The sequence below is a fragment of the Bombina bombina genome, chromosome 4, assembly GCF_027579735.1.
Source record: "Bombina bombina isolate aBomBom1 chromosome 4, aBomBom1.pri, whole genome shotgun sequence".
NCBI classification, from domain to species: domain Eukaryota; kingdom Metazoa; phylum Chordata; class Amphibia; order Anura; family Bombinatoridae; genus Bombina; species Bombina bombina.
Window position 1 is genome coordinate 84,585,219 of NC_069502.1, and position 22,009 is coordinate 84,607,227.

General features: G+C 39.3%; 1 protein-coding gene across 1 annotated transcript in view; it reads right to left on the reverse strand.

The window, feature by feature from the left end:
* The window catches only part of KIF13B (kinesin family member 13B), a 654,496-nt gene that overhangs the window by 47,928 nt on the left and 584,559 nt on the right, over positions 1-22,009 (reverse strand). Inside the window, exons 36-37 of the mRNA XM_053709534.1 lie at positions 11,665-11,767; positions 8,138-8,268 (exon numbers count right to left, since the gene is read on the reverse strand). Of these exons, the coding sequence (XP_053565509.1) occupies positions 8,138-8,268; positions 11,665-11,767 (234 nt within the window). The remainder of the gene's footprint in view (positions 1-8,137; positions 8,269-11,664; positions 11,768-22,009) is intronic.

Below are 22,009 nucleotides of genomic sequence, written 5' to 3' on the forward strand. Positions count from 1 at the left end.
ATAAAAGCAATTTCTATATCTTGCCCCATATCCCTGCTTAATATTTACCAGTGAAAAATCCTCCCCAAGGGGCGTGGACAGAACGGACCACTCCCCTAGTTACCTGTATGAAAGTAACTCCCAAGCACCACCCCATCCTCTTCATGGAGATGTCTAGCCCAAAAAGGTGGACTAGGAGAAAGGGTAGGGAGTCTGGTTATTATTACGCAGGGGTATGGGCCAATATTTACCGGTGAATAGATTGTAAAGCAGTAACAATTACATAAAAAGATGGGTGGGGGGAAAAAAAAAAGCACAAATATAAGAGAACATTGAAAAACAGTTTTGTGAACAAAAACTTAGCAGAAACAGATTGGTGCATGTCAAGTTTATATTGAGAAATGAATGTATGAACAAACTAAAGCAAATCTCTTCTGGTATAGTATACTAGTGAAAGATACCCCAAGTATAGCCAAAACGTACTCACCTTCCACCTATCATCTCTAGAAATAACCATACAGATATAGAAAACCTGTCAAGAGTATAACCCGCAAGAATTGAAGAAATGAGTACAATATGATCTTCTTCACATAAAAATTGTGTCCTTTCATAACAAATATGAAAGTACCAGAACACAGTAAAATCTTCTGTATATCTGGACTAAAGGATAAAAGACATAAAATCTGATTCTGTAAAAATCTGGAACAATTCTAGACAAATAGTCAGGTTCAGTGCAAAAATAGCTTTGCCCTGACGAGACCAAATACATAAACTTCAAAACAGGTCTGATATGATTAATAGCTATTAGACAAAACCAGTAAAAAAAAACTATGAACTGATGAAACTTGTACCAAACTTAACAAAAAAGATGTCCAAGTTGATGTTGCTATATATGGTATCCTCTTGACCTAAGACTTGTTCATAAAGACCATGTGAGAAGTCTATGTCTATAATTTGCTTCCGGGGATGCTGCATTTAGCCACCAATCAGCAGGTGCTTAACCAAAGATGGGCCGGCTCATAAGCATCCGTATTCCTGAATTTTCAAATAAAGATACCAAAAGAACAAAGAAAATTTGATAATAGGAGTAAATTAGAAAGTTGCTTAAAATCGCCTGCTCTATCTGAATCATGAAAGGAAACATTTGGGTTCAGTATCCCTTTAAGTTTCTTTTTGTCTGTCAGGTCAGACTTTGAAGCGAAATCCAAGACCCTACAGCTCACATGGACTTCTATAACTACTTTATACAAGATGTATTATAGATCCGCAGCGGCCTGAAGAGTGAAGCTTGAAAACTATGCATCAGGGTATGACTATATAGAATGGAGGGTGTTGTTTGCAATCATGCATGTTCAAATGTAAGTAAAAACATAACAGATGACGTTGAGGAATGGGTGTGAGTGAAGTGTATGGGGAATAGGCTAAGTGTCCAGGCGTCACAGGATGCTCGACCAATGTGAAAGGAAGTGCAGGAAAAATAGAGAATGCGATTGGAGAACCACGGACCAATGATGATGAGAGAGGGGGCGTGAAGAACAAGAAGTAAACAAAGCTAGCGTGATCATAGGATTATGTCAGTATATCATGACAACAATAGCAATGATAATATATAGCAATCAGCAAATAAATGGCTGAGAAAGCCAATACAACAACTAAAGAGGGTGTACATATAGAATAAAAGATCTGAACATGAAAATAATCAAGAATGTGATGGGAAAATAGGTATATAGCTAAAACAGTAGCTATATTAATCAAATTAGGCTCTAGATATATTCAGAGGGGGAAGTAACTAAAAAATCATAATAAATAAAATCTGTGACACAGATGTGACATCTTCCAGATAATTACCAACCAATAAACCATAATTGGGGTAAAAAAGAGGGGCAAAAAAGGCCTACCACGGTAGCAAAAAAAATAAGGGACCCAAAAAGAATGCATAAAAGACAGCGGAGCAAAACAAATGGGGTATAAGACTATATAAAAATGCTATATAAAATAAACTATAAATGCTATAGTGTCAATAAGTGGAGAGAGGGTAGAAAGAGTGGAAATAATTTAGACAGTGTCAGAATGGGGAGTGTAACAATTTGGAATAGTCACCAGTGTAGGAAATAGTACCATATACTACACGACAAAAGATAGTGCAATAAATATACTAGAGGATAGGGACATCAACAGAGTTAAAGAGTGGGTCTAAGGGGTTTAAAAAGCAGCCAAATCCATATTCATGTTGAGACCAGAGGGAAACAAGGTCTTCAATTTGTAGATCCAGTATGTTTCCCTCTGTCTCAATCTATTAAATCTATTGTATAGATGGGATGGAGAAATATATTCGATAGTGCAAATATAGAGAGAAACATTGTGGTTCATGTTACAATGTCTAGAGACACTATGATTTTTGAAGTCATTCTTCATATTTCTAAAGTGTTTGTTCCATCTATTTCTGATTAGTCTGTACGTGCAGCCCACATGTTGAGCCCCACAAAGTTTGCATGTTAACAGCTACACCCTCCATTCTGATATAGTCATACCCTGATCTATAGTTTTCAGGCTTCACTCTTCGGGCCGCTGCAGATCTATAATACATTTTGACCCGCAACCGCATATTGTATTTTTTTTTTTAAGTTTATTCCTAGCTGTCACAATGACATTTTTTGTCACACTTGTATCTTACTATCATATTTACGTAATTTGTCACGTCTATGTTATAGTCTAACACACATGATAGCAAATAATTATTTTCACTCAGATATAATAGTACCTTCACATATATGCTATTATATTCCTTTTTCGTTTTTTTGGGATATAATGCGCAATATATGTTTTGTTTACTATTTACTCAATGATTAGGAATGGCTCTTATTTAATGATATGCTGTATTCCATGATTCTATTTACGCCCCTTGCACATGATTGGACATCCTAAGAGATAACGTTTTTGACAACTGTCACCACCCTCTTAAATCTTTAAATTTATAACAATAGTGCTCTTACTGATATAGATGCTATATGCATTATATTTATTATGAGCGAGATGATTCTGTTGTCCTGTGGAATATATAAATTCCTGAAGTATTGGGATTCTCCTTGTATATAATGAAAAGTTAGGTCTGTGTCATAAATTATATTCTGAACAGCTGTGTAACGTGTGGGTGTGTAAATTTACTACATGCTGATTGGATACCATTAGTTATAAGTGTAGCCGCTTTGTAAATGTTTGTATAGCCTGATGAAACCGTGCTGTGACACGGAGAGAAACGGGTTGCTGGATGTTGTTTTTAACTTTTTAAGAAACTTATGAAATTTGCTATTTCGCTGTTGCACTTTATCTTTTTGTATTTTCACCTCTTTTGCCTTCCCTGTGGTTTCCAAACATCCACTACTGTGCCCAGGAGAGCATTAGCCATTTTCCCTGCCTGAGGCTTGAGACACCCTGTGGGAACTACACTGCACCTCTGGACTTCCTTTGGTGGGGCGAGGATCTGATAAGTCCCAGTTGCCTAGGAGTCTGCCGGGTGACTCTTTGGATCTGGCCTGCCTGTACTGCACATTGGTGCATTCCATCACGTGAGTAGGTTTTCTGTTTACCACCATTTTCTAACCCCTGCTAGTATGATCTGCACCATGTGGCCTCCCTCTATCTTTTGTATTCTAGATGTTTATCATTTTATTTATTACTGTATATCTGATAAGGATATTTTACTGTATTTATTACTCATCTTATAATTTACTCCCTGTTCTATTTATTGGCGCCTCTTATTGATACCGGTGTTGCAATCCACTTTTGCCGGCTGTGTATTTGTTTATCACCATCTATCTTTGGAACAGTTTCCCAAAGCTTTATCTTAGAAGCTGGTAAAGGGAACATTCTTTTAAATTTAGATGCTGGATTATAAAGGTTGCCAGGTTTGCATAACTCCTTGGTGATTATTTCAGTGAACACCTCAGGAACTGGAGAAACCTCTGGAGACTAGTAGGTAGGTTTGAAAATCAAATCCAATTGCTTAACAGATTTTTCCTCAGAAGGCTTAGGGTCCTGAACACCCAAAGTGCAAAGAACCTCCCTTAGTGAAAAACAAAGACGTTCAAGCTTGGAGATAAGAGGAGGATTCTTAATCCTGATCAGTAACTAACTTGTGATCATCAGAAATAAATTCACTTACAGAAGACAGATCTGAGGTGTCTGGTTCTGAATCCCTAAGAAGCTGTTTAGCTGGACTGCAGGATTATTGTCAGACATAGATCCTTTGTGGCTATTGGAGGAGGAATAGCTGCCAACATATCAGAAACAGTTGAACAAATTCTTTAAATCCTAGAGCACAATCTAAAACACTCCCTTATAGTGAGGAAACAGAGTAATGACAGATTCCTTTAGAGGCAAGGGCAGCATTAGTCAGATTAGAATGCATAAGGTGATTCATACAAGACTTGTAAAACTGAGCTGGGGGGTTAACAGGAACTAACTTTACTCTCTCTGTACCGCTCAGAACAACAAGAGCATATAAAGTATAGAGTGCACTAACTAAACTATAAGAGAGTCGCTCTATAGCACAAATAAAAAAATACTACACCATCAGCAAAAGTTACAGGCAGAAGATATTGGAAATTGAAGGCACAAAGAGAATGAGAATGTGCTACAATGTTCGTGAGAGCGCTCAACCGCGTTAAAATGACACGCAACATAAATTTTAACCTGATAGCGCTAATTGAAAACACATAGCCTGTTAAAAAAATACAAAAATATATAAATAAATTGCAGAAGTCAAGTAAAATACATTGGACACATAAAAATAGTAATATTATAGTCAAAGCTTTGTCTCACAATAACCCCTAGACAATGAATAAAGTCTATTGAATACTGTGGAATGTCTGTAAAATGTCCCCAGGCTATGACTTACAATATGTACCTGCTAATATCCTGTGGCTATGTGAGGGCCATGCACAGTATCTTACTTACCTTACTAGCACCCACTATACCGTGCTTACCAACTGCAGACAGACTGCTTCCAGTAGAGAGCCCATCCAATGCTGTGCACATCACAGCAGAGGATCTGGTGTAAGGAGTATATAGATGAATAAACCGTTAGAAGGGACCGGGTCCCAACAACCCCTGTGGAAGGCAAAGATAAGACTAGCATGCCAGAGAGGTGGGGGGGGATTAAGTGCTCTTAGAGTTCTGAGAATCTTTGCCTCCTCCTAGTGGCCAAGAGTTGAATCCCAGAAGTAATGGCTTGTGGACTCATCACCTTATAAAAGAAATTACATCTCCCTGAAAAAATAGTAATTAAAGAAAAGAAAACACTTATTTTGCCTGCTTTTGCAATGAAATAACTCTGAAAGTGTGCTTGTGCCAATGCCTTGAGTGAGGCTGGATTGCTTAGCTCTAAACATAAGCTCATTTACACGTGTTCCTAAATGACCACATGAAAGGAGGTCAGGAACATAGAAGCCACCACCAATCTTTTTAAGTGGTGTATTTCTGAACTGCTCTAAGCTTTGAATTGTGCTAACAAAATTGCTTTGATTTTAAAACATTTTTGCAATGCAGGGCTTAAAAGGGACACTAAAACAAAAATTAAACTTTCATGATTCAGATAGAGCATGCAGTTTCAAGCAACTTTCTAATTTACTCCTATTATCATTTTTTTCTTCATTCGCTTGGTATCTTATTTGAAAAGCAGGAATGTAAGCTTAAGAGCCGGCCCATATTTGGTTCAGAACCTGGGTTGCACTTGCTTATTGGTGGCTAAATGTAGCTATCCAATCACAAGCGCTAGCCAGGGTGCTGAACCAAAAATGGGTTACATTCCTACTTTTTTAGATAAAGATACCAAGAGAAAGAAGAAAAAAATGATGATAGGAGTAAATTAAAAAGTTGCTTAAAATTGCATTGCTCTATCTTAATCATGAAAGAAAAAAAAGTGCATTTACTATCCCTTTAACTAACGATATTATTCTACAATAATGTCGTTTTAACAGATAAGGAACTTATTGATCAGACACTCCTGACCAGGAAACAGAAAGATACAGCAGATTTCTAGCTTTCACATGTTAGGTTAAAAAAGTACATTCCATGCAAATGAATGCAGCCTTAGAGCAGGGATGTCACTAAGATTTAGCATCTTGCCCTCCAAAGCAATCATCACTAATTAGGGGTATGATTTTATTAAAACTGAATACTTGAGCGCTCCTGACCTCTGACAGAACCATACATTAGACTTAAGCAGACACAAGGCCAACATTACGGAAATACCATAATTACTAAATGTGCTTACTCTGCACCAAGGTTTAGCTCACACAGGGGGACAATGACATTTACAGCCAGCGTAACGATGTAAAAGATTTCTTACAATCAGCCAGTGCTTGATCTTTGCTCTGTAGTTTCATTGAACATTACATTTTGCGCATGCAGTTACCATTTTAGTGCAAAAAATTAACATAGAGGATCAACAAAAGTAAAAGTTATTTTTCTCTTCTCTTTGCTCCTAAATAGGACATGTAACCAAATTTGCAATGAACTATTTTTTCTTTAGTTAGTAATTGAGCGTCGTCTATTTTGACAAGAAATGAGTAATTATAGTTAAACTTTCACTGTTTGCTAAAATTCATCCATAGCAGTACTTTTACCTTTTTATTTCAAACTGCATTGTATTTATTAAAGGGATATGAAACCAAAATGTATTCTTTCATCATTCAGATAGAGCAATGCAATTTTAAGCAACTTTCTAATTTACTCCTTTTATCAACTTTCCTTCGTTCTCTTGGTACCTTAATTTGAAAATCAGGAATGTAGTAAGCTTAGGAACCGGCCCAGTTATGGTTCGGCACCTGGGTAGCGCTTGCTGAGTTGTGGCTAAATGAAGAAAAATTGATAATATGAGTAAATTAAAAAGTTGCTTAAAATTGCCTGCTCTATCTGAATCATGAAAGAAAATATTTGGGTTTCATATCCTTTTAAGCTATATTATATAACCTGCATATTTTTGGGCCATATGTTGCTTACTAACTTAAGGAGAGCACTCACACATTACACTGACTTAGAGAAATGCAATAAAAAAAAAAAAGTTCTGCAGGATACAGGTTAACTTAGATAGCCCTCTGAAGTATTTGGCTTCAAGACCTCTTTTTAATGCAAACTGAAAAAAAGCAATGTCTACCTCTGAGAAGGGTAATGATATAAGATGATAAAGCAGAAGTTCCCAAAAAAAAAATCAATGCAAACAACTTGCTTTGAAAGGCAAAATCCATTAAACAGGTACAACTTGAATGTATGCACAGATAACCAATTTGCTGCTTTTAAAATAAATAATAAAAAAACTCAGGGAGTAGCATGCGTTGTAAGCATGAAATAAGGCTATTTCCAAAAACATATTCACTACCAAATAAAGGGAAGAAAGTAGCTGCTTTCCTATTGTGTTTCATGACCTCAAGACAATACTGCACCATTCTATATCTAGATTGTGTTGCAAACGCTCCTTATATTTAGGACTTGAGTAAAAATATAAAATGATTTAATTATAGGTTTTTTTTCCAATGCTCATAATTCTTATTGGAAACAGATCCGTCATAGGGTTGTTAGAGAACTCTGTTGTACCTTAGTGGGACAGAATAAATTCATATTATTTTTAATGTTTATTGTATTGTTGATTGAGGATTGCTTCACAGTTGTTTGCGACATTAAAGGGATACTTAACCCTAGTAGGTCTTTTCTTCTTGATACTGTTATTATGACAGCAAATATATCTGTACAGAGTACATATACACACTTGTTTTTAAAGTGGGCCATATTGTCATGTCAGTGGCGAAATAACACTAAATCATGTAAAGGTCAGCACACAAAGATCCACTAGTAGACCATAATCTATCTTCAGTAATCTATCTTCAGGACATCATCAAGCTGTCTAATATAAAATGGAGAATTTAAATAAATACAACATTTGATATTTTCCTTTAAGAAGTGGCTAAACTAAGTGCTATTTATAAATGCATATATTGTTGTCTTCTATGATACAAACAAAATTTACGCCATAACATTTGGTTCATTCCTCTTAAACACAAGAATTCCGTTTATGTTGTCTTAGCATAGCTGTTTTGTATTAAAAAAAACACTTTACAATAATTATTTAGCTTTGATTCCCTTAGTGATATTATTTTTGTACCTGTTGCACAAGAGGAGATAGCTGCTTGCCCTTCTCATCACGAAGAGGAAGCAAAGCCTTAAGGAGTTTGGGCATCTGAGGCACTAAGGATTTCACAGGACTCAGGTATGAGGCTGCCAGGCTAGTGAGACCTGCCAGGGACACACAGACATATAACAAGTTAAATAAATAAAGACTAATGTTGTACAAAAGTTATATACATGGGAGTGTCAATGGTGGCGGTGGTCATGCTATGCATCACCAGTTACTTTTGTAGCATTAATAATATTCAAATGGTGTCATTAGCCATAGACCGCAGCAATAGGTAGCAGAGACTGATAAGCCTCATCAGAACCACCTCCTAAGCTTGACATGGAACTTTATGGCAACATGTGTTATCCCCCCCCCATCTGTAAACGGGACATAAAAGGGCAAAAAAGAAAATGTAAAGTCATAATTAAACAATTATGATTCAGATAGTGAATGCAATTTTAAACAACTTTACTATTTAATTTCCCCATTTGCTTTGTTCTCTTGGTATCATCATTAGTTGAAGGATAAACCTATTTAGGCTGATAGGAGATTAAAGGGACATTCCAGCCCAACTTGAAATCCACATGGATGCATTTCAATTTTGAATAGAAGCATTTTTTGTAATATACAGTTGTATGCAAAAGTTTAGGCACCCCTGACAATTTTGTAACAAGCGAAGAAACCAGCAAACTTTCCAAGCGTTCAAATTCCCAATTTTTTTTTATTGCTTAATGGAGGTACATAAAACAGCTTAAAAAGAAAAAATTGCACTGGGAATCTAAGAAAGAGAAAACCAGGACTGGTCCTCGTCACAACCTTGTGTCATCCGGAAGTAACCGACAGTTACAAGGACGGCTTATGTCGCTACTGAAGGAAGGTGGAACGCCTGCCCTGTTAGGAGCCTTGGTCATAGTGGTAGTGAGGAGGCTGACGGCACTAGGACCCAGACTGGAGAGAGGGATCGCTGCAGTTATCTGGTGAACGATCCGCTGCCGCTTTACCAAGCCCAAACCACATGAAGACCTCTGACGGGTCAGTGCTTTTCCCACTTGTATCTGGTTTAAACCGGATAACGCTAGTTACTTTGTCTTGAGCTGCAGAGAAGGACCTTTGTATATACACCCCTGACAATTTCCATGATTTTTATTAATAAATAATTGGTGTATGGATCAGCAATTTCATTTTGATCTATCAAATAACTGAAGGACACAGTAATATTTCAGTAGTGAAATGAGGTTTATTGGATTAAAAGAAAATGTGCAATATGCATCAAAACGAAATTAGACAGGTGCAACAATTTGAGCACTCTTGTCATTTTGTTGATTTGAATACCTGTAACTACTTAGCACTGATTAATTGGAACACACAATTGGTTTGGTGAGCCCATTAAGCCTTGAACTTCATAGACAGGTGCATACAATCATGAGAAAAGGTATTTAAGGTGGCCAATTGCAAGTTGTTGTTCTCTTTGACTCTCCTCTGAAGAGTGGCAACATGGGGGTCTCAAAACAACTCTCAAATGACCTGAACACAAAAATTGTTCAACATTATGGTTTAGGGGAAGGCTACAAAAAGCTATTGCAGAGATTTAAGTTGTCAGTGTCCACTGTGAGGAACATAGTGAGGAAATGGAAGACCACAGGCATAGTTCTTGTTAAGGCCAGAAGTGGCAGGCCAAGTAAAATATCGGAGAGGCAAAGGATGGTGAGAACGGTCAAAAACAGCCCACAGACCACCTCCAAAGACCTACAACATCATCTTGCTGCAGATGGTGTGACTGTGCATCAACAATTCAGTGCACTTTGCACAAGGAGAAGCTGTATGGGAGAGTGATGCGGAAGAAGCCTTTTCTGCACACACGCCACAAACAGAGTCACTTAAGGTATGCAAACGCACATTTGGACAAGCCAGCTTAATTTTAGAAGAAGGTGCTGTGGACTTATGAAACAAAGATTGAGTTATTTGGTCATAACAACGGGCATTATGCATGGCGGCAAAAGAACACAGCGTTCCAAGAGAAACACTTGCTACCCACAGTAACATTTGGTGGATGTTCCATCATGCTGTGTGGCCAGTGCCAGTACTGGGAATCTTGTTAAAGTTGAGGGTTGCATGGATTCCACTCAATATCAGCAGATACTTGAGAATAATGTTGAGGAATCCCTCACAAAGTTGAAGTTACGCCGGGGCTGGATATTTCAACAAGACAACGACCCAAAACACTGCTTAAAATCTACTCTGGCATTTATGCAGAGGAACAAGTACAATATTCTGGAATGGCCATCCCAGTCCCCAGACCTGAATATAATTGAAAATCTGCGGGGTGATTTGAAGTGGGCTGTCCATGATCGGCAACCATCAAACCTAACTGAACTGGAGATGTTTTGCAAGGAGGAATGGTCCAAAATACTTTCATCCAGAATCCAGACACTCATTACAGGCTATAGAAAGGCTCTACTAAATATTGATGCAATATTTCTGTTGGGGTGCCCAAATTTATGCACCTGTCTAATATTGCACATTTTCTGTTAATCCAATAAACCTCATTTCACTACTGAAATATTACTGTGTCCTTCAGTTATTTGATAGATCAAAATGAAATTGCTGATCCAAACACCCAATTATTTATAAATGAAAATCATGGAAATTGTCAGGGGTACCTAAACTTTTGCATACAACTGTACATATATTAGCAAAAATGCTTCTATAGATGTTTCAAAAGTGTATTTAAGTATGCACCGTGCACCAGCATTTTAAACACAACACTTGCTTAAAGAGCCTTAGGTGCTTGAATCATCTGGTAATGACTCAATTTGTTAATTGCTGAAATGATACAAGCCCCACTTGCACTCTGAGCAGTTGCAGTATTTAAAATGCTGATGCACTGAGAATATCTAGCTATGCTTCACACGCATGTGCAGAAAATAATGTTAACACTAAAATAGTGATAACTTCTACTAGAAGCAATTTTGCCTACACATGTATATTGCAAATATGTTTCTATGCAAAGATGTAATTCATCTACGTCAAATTAAATTTTGAACGGAATGTCCCTTTAAGAGAGTGTACTACGTAAAAACATTGTTACAAACACTGCTGCCAGATGGCTAAGGACATCTGGCAGCATCTAGCTCACCTAGTAATACTCTTCAACAAATGATACTAAGAGAATGAAACAAAATTGATATTAGAAGTAAACTGGAAAGTTGTTTTAAAATGTCATGCTCTCTCCATTCCATTAAGTTTGACTTTACTGTCACTTTAATACACACAATGTGACATTTCATATGTCTGATAAAGGAGTATATTTTTTCCCATAACTGCATGTATGAATACAAGTTTATATTATAGGTCCAGTGAGTCTTGATGTTCCTGCTTATTACAGGATAGCTAAATAGATTTTTAGTGTAATTGTCCAAGCTAAAGTACTACCTATAAAATGTTCATAGGGCTTAATGGCACAATAGCTTTGATGAATTACTGTTAGTTAGAAGGGAGATATGATTTGGACTTGCCTTGGTCCTGTGTTTGGCTTGGAGATGATGGGCGGAGTGAAGTTGATGTTCGGTTGGAGTAGGGTGAGGTTTCAGACACATCCTGTTGGCTCTCCCATCGTCCCTGTAAAAAAAAAAAAAAAGAAGAAAATTTATGCTTACCTGATAAATTTCTTTCTTTCTTTCTCGACACGGTGAGTCCACGGATCATCATAATTACTGTTGGGAATATCTCTCCTGACCAGCAGGAGGAGGCAAAGAGCACCACAGCAAAGCTGTTAAATACCACTGCCCTACCCACAATCCCCGGTCATTTGACCAAAGGGAAAGGAAGTAACATAAGGTGCAGAGGTGCCTGAGGTTAATAGAAAATAAAATATCTGAAAAATACAGGGCGGGCCGTGGACTCACCGTGTCAAGAAAGAAATACATTTATCAGGTAAGCATAATTTTTTTTCTAATGACACGGTGAGTCCACGGATCATCATAATTACTGTTGGGAATCAATACCCAAGCCAGAGGACAAGGATGATAAGGGAGGGACAAGACAGTTAACCTAAACAGAAGGCACCACTGCTTGAAGAACCTTTCTCCCAAAAGAAGCCTCAGCCGAAGCAAAAGTATCAAACTTATAAAATTTAGAAAAAGTGTGTAAAGATGACCAAGTGGCAGCCTTGCAAATCTGTTCCACAGAAGCTCCATTTTTGAAAGCCCAAGAAGAAGAAACAGCCCTCAGTACCACCTTATCAGAAAAATAAGGAAAGGAGATTCACACTGCAACGCTGAAAGCTCTGAAACTCTTCGAGCCAAAGAAATAGCAACCAAAAACAAAACCTTCCAGGATAACATCTTAATATCCAAAGAATGCATAGGCTCAAATGGAGCCTGTTAAAGAACTCTAAGAACCAAATTAAGACTCCAAGGAGGAGTAACAAACAAACATAGGCTGGATTCTAACCAGGGCCTGACAAAAAGATTGAACATCTGGCACATCTGCCAGACGCTTGTACAACAAAATAAGCCTGTGACTAGATTTTTCTAGTCACAGGCTTACAAGTCTGAATCATAGTCTCAATAACCGACTCAGAAAACCCACACTTGGATAATATCAAGCGTTCAATCTCCAAGCAGTCAGCCTAAGAGAAACGAGAATTGGATGAAGGAAGGGCCCCTGAAGTAGAAGGTCCATCCTTAACGGAAGATCATGCGAGGCCACGCCGGAGCAATGAGAATCACCGACGCCCTCTCCTAACTGATTCGAGCAATGACCCGTGGAAGGAGAGCGAACGGAGGAAAAACATACGCTAGACTGAAATTCCAAGGAACTGCCAGAGCATCTATCAGTGCAGTCTGAGGATCCCTTGTCCTCGACCCGTACCTCGGAAGCTTAGCATTCTGACGAGATGCCATGATATCCAGCTCCGGCTGCCCCCACTTGAGAATCAAGCTGGAAAACACCTCCGGATGAAGCTCGCACTCCACCAGATGAAAAGTCTGTCTGCTCAGAAAATCCGCTTCCCAATTGTTTGCCCCTGGAATGTGGATCGCAGACAGACAGCAGTTGTGGGTCTCTGCCCACTGAATAATCCTGGCTACCTCTGTCATGGCCAAGGAACTCTGAGTTCCTCTCTGATGATTGATGTAAGCCACTGGCGTTATATTGTCCGACTGAAACCTGATAAACTGAGCTGAAGCTAACTGAGGCCAGGCCAGGTCAGGCCAGAAGGGCATTGAAGATTGCCCTCAGCTCTAGGATATTTATTGGAAGAACTGACTCCTCCCGAGTCCATACACCATGAGCCTTTAAAGAGCCCCAGACAGCTCCCCATCCCAGCAGACTGGCATCCGTGGTCACGATCACCCAGGTAGGTCTGTGGAAGCATGTTCCCTGGGAGAGAAGATCCTGAGACAACCACCACGGAAGAGAATCTCTTGTCTCCTGATCCAGAACAATTCGCGGAGACAGATCCACATAATCCCCCTTCCATTGTCTGAGCATGCATAACTGCAGAGGCCTGAGATGAAACTGAGCAAACGAAATGATGTCCCTAGCTGACATCATCAGACCAATAACCCCCATACACTGAGCCACTGACGGCCGAGGATAGGCCTGAGGTGCAAGACACGAGTTGAAGATCTTTGTTCTTCTTGCTTCTGTCAGGAAAATCTTCATTTCTAGAGAATCTATTATGGTTACCAAGAACACCACCCTTGTTGCTGGAATCAAGGAACTTTTTCCTAAATTCACCTTCCATCCGTGGGAGCGCAGAAAAGACAACAACAACCCTGTGTGGGCGTTTGCTAGTTGAAAAGATGACGACTGAACCAGAATATCGTCCAGATAATACACCACTGCAACACCCCGCAACCGTGAGCTATTGCAAGACCAAATGGAAGAGCCACAAACTGAAAGTGTCTGTCTAGGAACGCAAACCTCAGAAACCTGTGATGGTCCCTGTGGATGGGAATATGCAGATACGCATCCTTCAGATCCACTGTGGTTATGAACTGACCCTCCTAAACCAAAGGAAGAATGGAACGAATAGTGTCCATCTTGAAAGACAGAACTCTGAGAAACTTGTTTACGCTCTTGAGATCTAAAATAAGTCTGAAGGTTCCCTCCAGATTGGAATAGAATCCCAGACCCTGCTCCTGAACTATCACTCCCATGTTGGAAAGATCCTGAACACAACATAAGAACGCCTCTCTCTTTATCTGGTCTACAGCCCCTGGGAGGAAAAGTTTTGAACTCTAGATTGTATCCTTGGGACAAAATGTCCACCGCCCAGGGATCCGGTTCATCCCAAACCCAAACCTGAGCGAAAAAAGAAAGTCTGCCCCCACAAGATCCACTCCCGGATCGGGGGCAGACCCTTCATGCTGACTTTGAGTCAGTAACGGGCTCTTTGCTCCCAACTTGATGACCTGTAAGGAAGCATCCGTAATAAAGGAATTGGCCAACTTAAAAGACTTGATCCTATCCCGGATCTCCTCAAGAAGAGTATCTGTCTGAATATAATCAGACAACGCATCAAACCAATACGCTGCTGCACTGGTGACGGTAGCAATACACACCGCAGGCTGCCATTGCAACCCCTGGTGAACATACATCCTTTTAAGTAACGCCTCCAACTTCTTATCCATAGGATCCTTAAAGGAACAGCTATCCTCAATAGGAATAGGTGTTCTCTTAGCCAAGGTAGAAATTGCTCCCTCCACCTTGGGAACCGTCTGCCAAGACTCCTTAACAGAATCGGCAATAGGAAAGATCTTCTTAAAAATTGGAGAAGGGAAAGAGAGAATCCCAGGCTTCTCCCACTCCCGTGCAATAATCTCTGAAGCACGGTCACGAACAGGAAATATTTCCACCACGGAAAGCAACGTCAAAGTACTTATTAAGCTTACTAGACTTCTTAGGAGTCAGTATAACCGTCGAGTCAGAGTCATCCAAGCTAGCCAAAACCTCCTTAAGCAACAAAACAGAGGTATTCTAGCTTAAACCTGAAGGATACAACCTCAGCATCAGAAGAAGGAATAACACTGTCAGAATCTGAGACTTCACCCTCAGATGCTACAGAAGTATCTTCCTCCTCAGACTTATGGGAAGAAACATTCGACAAAGCCGCAACTGAATCAGAAACCTTACACTTCCTTTTGCGCTTCCCCTGCAGCATAGGAAAAGCAAACAAAGCCTCAGATACTGCCAAAGATATGTGGGTAGCCATGTCTTGTAACGTAACTCCAAATGGAGTATCAGAGGAAACTCAGGGCACTGCATGTGAAGAGGATAATCTGCGACATAGCCTGAACAGGAGACCCCTGAACAGCATCCGCCTTAGATAATGATGACTCAGATTCAAAAAGTCTATCCCTGTAATGCAATGTTCTCTCAATACATGAACAAAAAGGGATTGGTGGTTCCACATTTGCATCAAAACACAAAGAACAAGTAACATCCTGCAGGGCCTCTTGCTCCATCTTTATCCCCACAATGAATAAAAAATAATCAAAAATATTTTTATACAGCTTTAAAAAACTTCAGAAATAAAGCCCAAAACAAGGTACTGTCTCTTTAATTTTTAAAGTAACGTTAAAATATCACTGCAAATCAACAGCTCTAAGAATTTAAACTAACACAAGCACCGCTACACATCAGCAAACTTTACTGAAGTGCCTACCTGACCTGCTGGATACCAGAGGACCCACTCTCTACCAGGTGACCGCTCTCACAGACCACTTGAAAATAAAAGAGCCGCACAAACCAACCTTACCCTTCCGATACGGAGAAAGTAAATAAGGGAAAAAGTGTGCAACTCGTTGCTGCGCCAAGCAAGTCCCGTCCATCGTGGGCGTACCTAACACAACCTGAGTGAAAGCAAAACAAAAAACAGAACCCACCAACACTGAGCCAAATAAAATATTTAAAATAAACATATAAACTCCTCTTTCAGTGCCCCACACAAACTGCCATACAAAAACCTGTTCATCCAACAGGAATAATGTACCCCAACAGAATTAACTGTACAAGTGCCAATCTTTCTTTCCCAAACAGAAAATAAAACTTAGCACTTACCTCCAGCAAGGCAGATCACAAGGTTTGAAAGGCACCTTCCCTCACATGGACCTATGGATAAAAAAGGAAAAACTGAGTAAACCTACTCAGGCTTTCAAATAAGGGCAGCAACAAACTACTTGGGAGGCACAGTGGGGATTATACCCCACAAGTTCCCAAATGCTTAAAAGCCACCACTGCTCTACTGAAGAGACTGACATGGACTATGGCTAGACCCCAGAAAAAGATCAGAGCAAACCTGCTCTGCTTTAAAAATAAACTCTTGATTGAAGAAATTCTTTCAGACACCTTTCTTTACCACCTCCTTGCAACTGTTACAGACAAAGAGAATGACTGGGGATTGTGGGTAGGGGAGTGGTATTTAACAGCTTTGCTGTGGTGCCCTTTGCCTCCTCCTGCTGGTCAGGAGAGATATTCCCAACAGTAATTATGATGATCTGTGGACTCACTGTGTCATTAGAAAGAAATGCATATATAAAATCTTAAGAACGGTGGGTTATTTACAAATGAATACACTATATACTGAATTCAAGGTTATTGCCAAGATTGTAAAAAAAAATTGACACAAGTTATTAAAATCCAAGCATTAAAAGGACAGTCTACACCAGGATTTTTATTGTTTGAAAAGATAGATAATCCCTTTATTACCCATTCCCCAGTTTTGCATAAACAACACTCTTATATTAATATACTTTTTACCTCTATGATTACCTTGTACCTGAGCTGCTGCAGACTGCCTCCTTATCTCAGTTCTTTTGACAGACTTGCATTTTAGCCTATCGTGAACATTAAGGAAATGACAACCTAAATTGGATATATTTAAGCATTTTGCTACATTGTATCAGTTTGGGATTTCAGTGAACATAAGAAGTCTTTTCTCTACCAAATATAAAGCAAATCCATTCAGTCGTTTAGCTGTTGGTGTTGCCGTTTTGACGTGCATTGGGAATGGGATGGTCAGGGCTTAAAACAGGACATTTATTCAACCTTAAAACCTTTTCTGTAGATGTAATATGCTGTGATTTGTTTTTACAATGTTTTAATTTTCACTAGGGTTAAAATTGCCAGCTTCCAAACTTTAAAGAAACCTTCTTTTATATTTCATAGTTGCTGAAATATGTATGCAAATTACTACATAGTCATCTACACCAGTGTTTCTCAACTGTGGTCTCAAGTACCCCATACAGGCCAGGTTTTCATTATAGCTGAACCAGTGCACAGGTGAAATAATCAGCTGATCACTAACACCATGGTTACTAACTTGCTCGCACCTATCAGCTGATTATTTCACATGTGCACTTGAGGACCCCGGCTCAGAAACAATGATCTACACTAGTGTATGAAGTCCATAAGCATAACACTTATTGGTATGGAGACGTAAAAAACATTGCTGTTATTAGCTGCATAAATGCTACCACTATACTCCCAATTGTAACAAAAGGAATCTTATGCACTAGCTTGTTTAGAACGACTCATTCACCTTGGGGAACACTGAAAACTTTTCCTGCTATATGCACATTTTTGTTTTGTTGTTCAAATATGATATTTGCTTTCACTCAGGTGACATTACAAATTGCCTATATGGATAGAGGAGATATTAGCTCAAGCTTGACTGAAGCCGTGTTTTTGCCTTTCTTGTTAAAGGACGGCATGGTTTACTGTCATAATAAAATTAATGCCGTAAATTCCATTTAGAAAAACACCCTTGGGATGAGAAATACATGTTCTTCTGAGCAGAATGTTCTCACGGAAAGGAAATCTTGCAAAGGAGAACAGTAGGTCTCAGACGAGATGTGAGTATAATAAGAATCCCCTTATGAGTGAAATTGCTAAAATGAAAAACTATATGAACACTAATTGTACAAATAAAAAGTAAATATGAGATCTGTGGAACTGGGATCACATTATGTTGTATTAGAAGAACACAACCAGTGACTATTATTTATTTTTATGTTACTTTTGGCACTTGTTTTCACCTTCCATGTTTTGAGGAATAAAATCCTACTATAAGATTAAACAGAATGTACAGAGCACCAGTTTTCTTAATGCTATAGGGCTTGTTACATGCAACGTGTGTGCCCAGTTCTAATAAGCTAGACATGAGAACATGGGTGTAACCAGCTTTATAAACAGATGCAGATTGAATTACTTCCAGTATCTTCTTCCCAGTAACAAAAAGATAAAAGAAAGTCACATCTTAAGGAAATAATTTAAAAAGTGAATTAAAACAACATTATACCAACACAATTTCAGGCCTGAACTAGGCTTTTAATCATTTATACATAATTAAGGGCCTAGCGGAGACCTGAAACACTGCCTGAAATTTTTATATGTACTCTTGAAAACTAATATATTTAATTTTAATGTTGCAGCTGGATTAAGCGGTTTACTATTTGTAAGTAATGTTAAAGGGACATTAAACACTAAGGGCCAGATTACAAGTGGAGCGCTAAATATTGCTTTAGTGAAATCGATATTTGCGCTCCACTGCCGTAATACCAGCGTACGCTAATGAGAGAGCGCTTCCATAGGCTCAGAGACGGCATCAGAACCTAAGCGCAGCAAAGGGTGTAAGTAGTGCAGCGATGGCAGCAGATATAAATATATATGTATATGATTATAAATATATATAATATATGAATATATATAAGCATATACATATATATTTACTGGGAACACACAGTTCCCATAGATCGCTATATAAAGGCACGTTTCAGTGCCGTTTTTTTTTTTCTAATACCCCACTCCCGCCAACTTTCTCCCCAAAATACTGCCTAGTGCAGTATTTTATTGCAAAATAAAGAGGCTGCTATCTTTATTTTTTTAATAAAATACACTACACTGTATTTTGGGGGCATCTGGTGGACATTTATAAAATTAACCAGAGATCTGATTTATGGTTAATTTTATAAGCGCTAACTGCAACTGCAAGCTCGCGGTAGCAATAACCAGCCACTTGTAATGGCCCGTTTGCAAGCGCACAATAATTTAGCGCTTAATCTATCCCTAAATACATTATACAAGCAGAGTAATGAAGTTATTTCCTGCCACCCTCCAGTCATGGGTGCCGCCATGTTGAAATCTATCACTACATTTCATTGCTGACCTGTTTGCATATGTTCATTAAAGGGATAGTAAACACCAAAAATGTTGTTGTTTAAAAAGATAGATAATACCTTTATTTTCCTCAGTTTTGCATAAACAACACTGTTATATTAATATACCTTTTACCTCCGATTACCTTGTATCTAAGCTTCTGCAGACTGCCCCTTATCTCAGATCTTTTGTCTGACTTGCATTTCAGGCAATTAGTGCTGACTCTTACATAACTTCATGTGCAGGAGCACAATGTTATTTATATGAAACACATGAACTAACACACTAGCTGTGAAAAACTGTCTAATACATTCAGAGAAGGTGGCCTTCAAGGGCTTAGAAATTATCATATGAGCCTACCCAGGTTTAGCTTTCAACTAAGAATACCAAGATAACAAAGCAAATTTGATGATAAAAGTAAATTGGAAAATTGTTTAAAAACATAATTTATGCTTACCTGATAAATTTATTTCTCTTGTAGTGTATCCAGTCCACGGATCATCCATTACTTATGGGATATTAACTCCTCCCCAACAGGAAGTGCAAGAGGATTCACCCAGCAGAGCTGCTATATAGCTCCTCCCCTAACTGCCATTACCAGTCATTCGACCGAAAACATGCAGAGAAAGGAAAACCATAGGGTGCAGTGGTGACTGTAGTTTAATGGAAAAATTACCTGCCTTAAAGTGACAGGGCGGGCCGTGGACTGGATACACTACAAGAGAAATAAATTTATCAGGTAAGCATAAATTATGTTTTCTCTTGTTAAGTGTATCCAGTCCACGGATCATCCATTACTTATGGGATACCAATACCAAAGCTAAAGTACACAGATGACGGGAGGGACAGGCAGGCTCTTTATACGGAAGGAACCACTGCCTGAAGAACCTTTCTCCCAAAAACAGCCTCCGAAGAAGCAAAAGTGTCAAATTTGTAAAATTTGGAAAAAGTATGAAGAGAAGACCAAGTTGCAGCCTTGCAAATCTGTTCAACAGAAGCCTCATTCTTAAAGGCCCAAGTGGAAGCCACAGCTCTAGTAGAATGTGCTGTAATTCTTTCAGGAGGCTGCTGTCCAGCAGTCTCATAGGCTAACCGTATTATGCTACGAAGCCAAAAGGAGAGAGAGGTAGCCGAAGCTTTTTGACCTCTCCTCTGACCAGAATAAACGACAAACAGGGAAGACGTTTGTCGAAAATCCTTAGTTGCCTGTAGATAAAATTTCAGGGCATGGACTACATCTAGATTGTGTAGCAGACGTTCCTTTTTCGAAGAAGGATTAGGACACAAAGATGGAACCACAATCTCTTGATTGATATTCCTGTTAGTGACCACCTTAGGTAGGAACCCAGGTTTAGTACGCAGAACTACCTTGTCTGAATGAAAAATCAGATAAGGAGAATCACAATGTAAGGCAGATAACTCAGAGACTCTTCGAGCCGAGGAAATCGCCATTAAAAACAGAACTTTCCAAGATAACAACTTGATATCAATGGAATGAAGGGGTTCAAACGGAACCCCCTGTAAAACATTAAGAACTAAGTTCAAACTCCATGGTGGAGCAACAGTTTTAAACACAGGCTTGATCCTAGCTAAAGCCTGACAAAAAGCTTGAACGTCCGGAACTTCTGACAGACGTTTGTGTAAAAGAATGGACAGAGCTGAAATCTGTCCCTTTAAGGAACTAGCGGATAAACCCTTTTCTAAACCTTCTTGTAGAAAAGACAATATCCTCGGAATCCTAACCTTACTCCATGAGTAACTCTTGGATTCGCACCAATATAAGTATTTGCGCCATATCTTATGGTAAATCTTTCTGGTAACAGGCTTCCTAGCCTGTATTAAGATATCAATAACTGACTCAGAAAAACCACGTTTTGATAAAATCAAGCGTTCAATTTCCAAGCAGTCAGCTTCAGAGAAATTAGATTTTGATGTTTGAAGGGACCCTGGATCAGAAGGTCCTGTTTCAGAGGTAGCGACCAAGGTGGACAGGATGACATGTCCACTAGATCTGCATACCAAGTCCTGCGTGGCCATGCAGGCGCTATTAGAATCACTGATGCTCTCTCCTGTTTGATTCTGGCAATCAATCGAGGAAGCATCGGGAAGGGTTTAAACACATAAGCCATCCCGAAGGTCCAAGGTGCTGTCAAAGCATCTATCAGAACCGCTCCCGGATCCCTGGATCTGGACCCGTAACGAGGAAGCTTGGCGTTCTGTCGAGACGCCATGAGATCTATCTCTGGTTTGCCCCAACGTCGAAGTATTTGGGCAAAGACCTCCGGATGAAGTTCCCACTCCCCCGGATGAAAAGTCTGACGACTTAAGAAATCCGCCTCCCAGTTCTCCACTCCCGGGATGTGGATTGCTGACAGGTGGCAAGAGTGAGACTCTGCCCAGCGAATTATCTTTGATACTTCCATCATTGCTAGGGAGCTTCTTGTCCCTCCCTGATGGTTGATGTAAGCTACAGTCGTGATGTTGTCCGACTGAAACCTGATGAACCCCCGAGTTGTTAACTGGGGCCAAGCCAGAAGGGCATTGAGAACTGCTCTCAATTCCAGAATGTTTATTGGTAGGAGACTCTCCTCCTGATTCCATTGTCCCTGAGCCTTCAGAGAATTCCAGACAGCGCCCCAACCTAGTAGGCTGGCGTCTGTTGTTACAATTGTCCAGTCCGGCCTGCTGAATGGCATC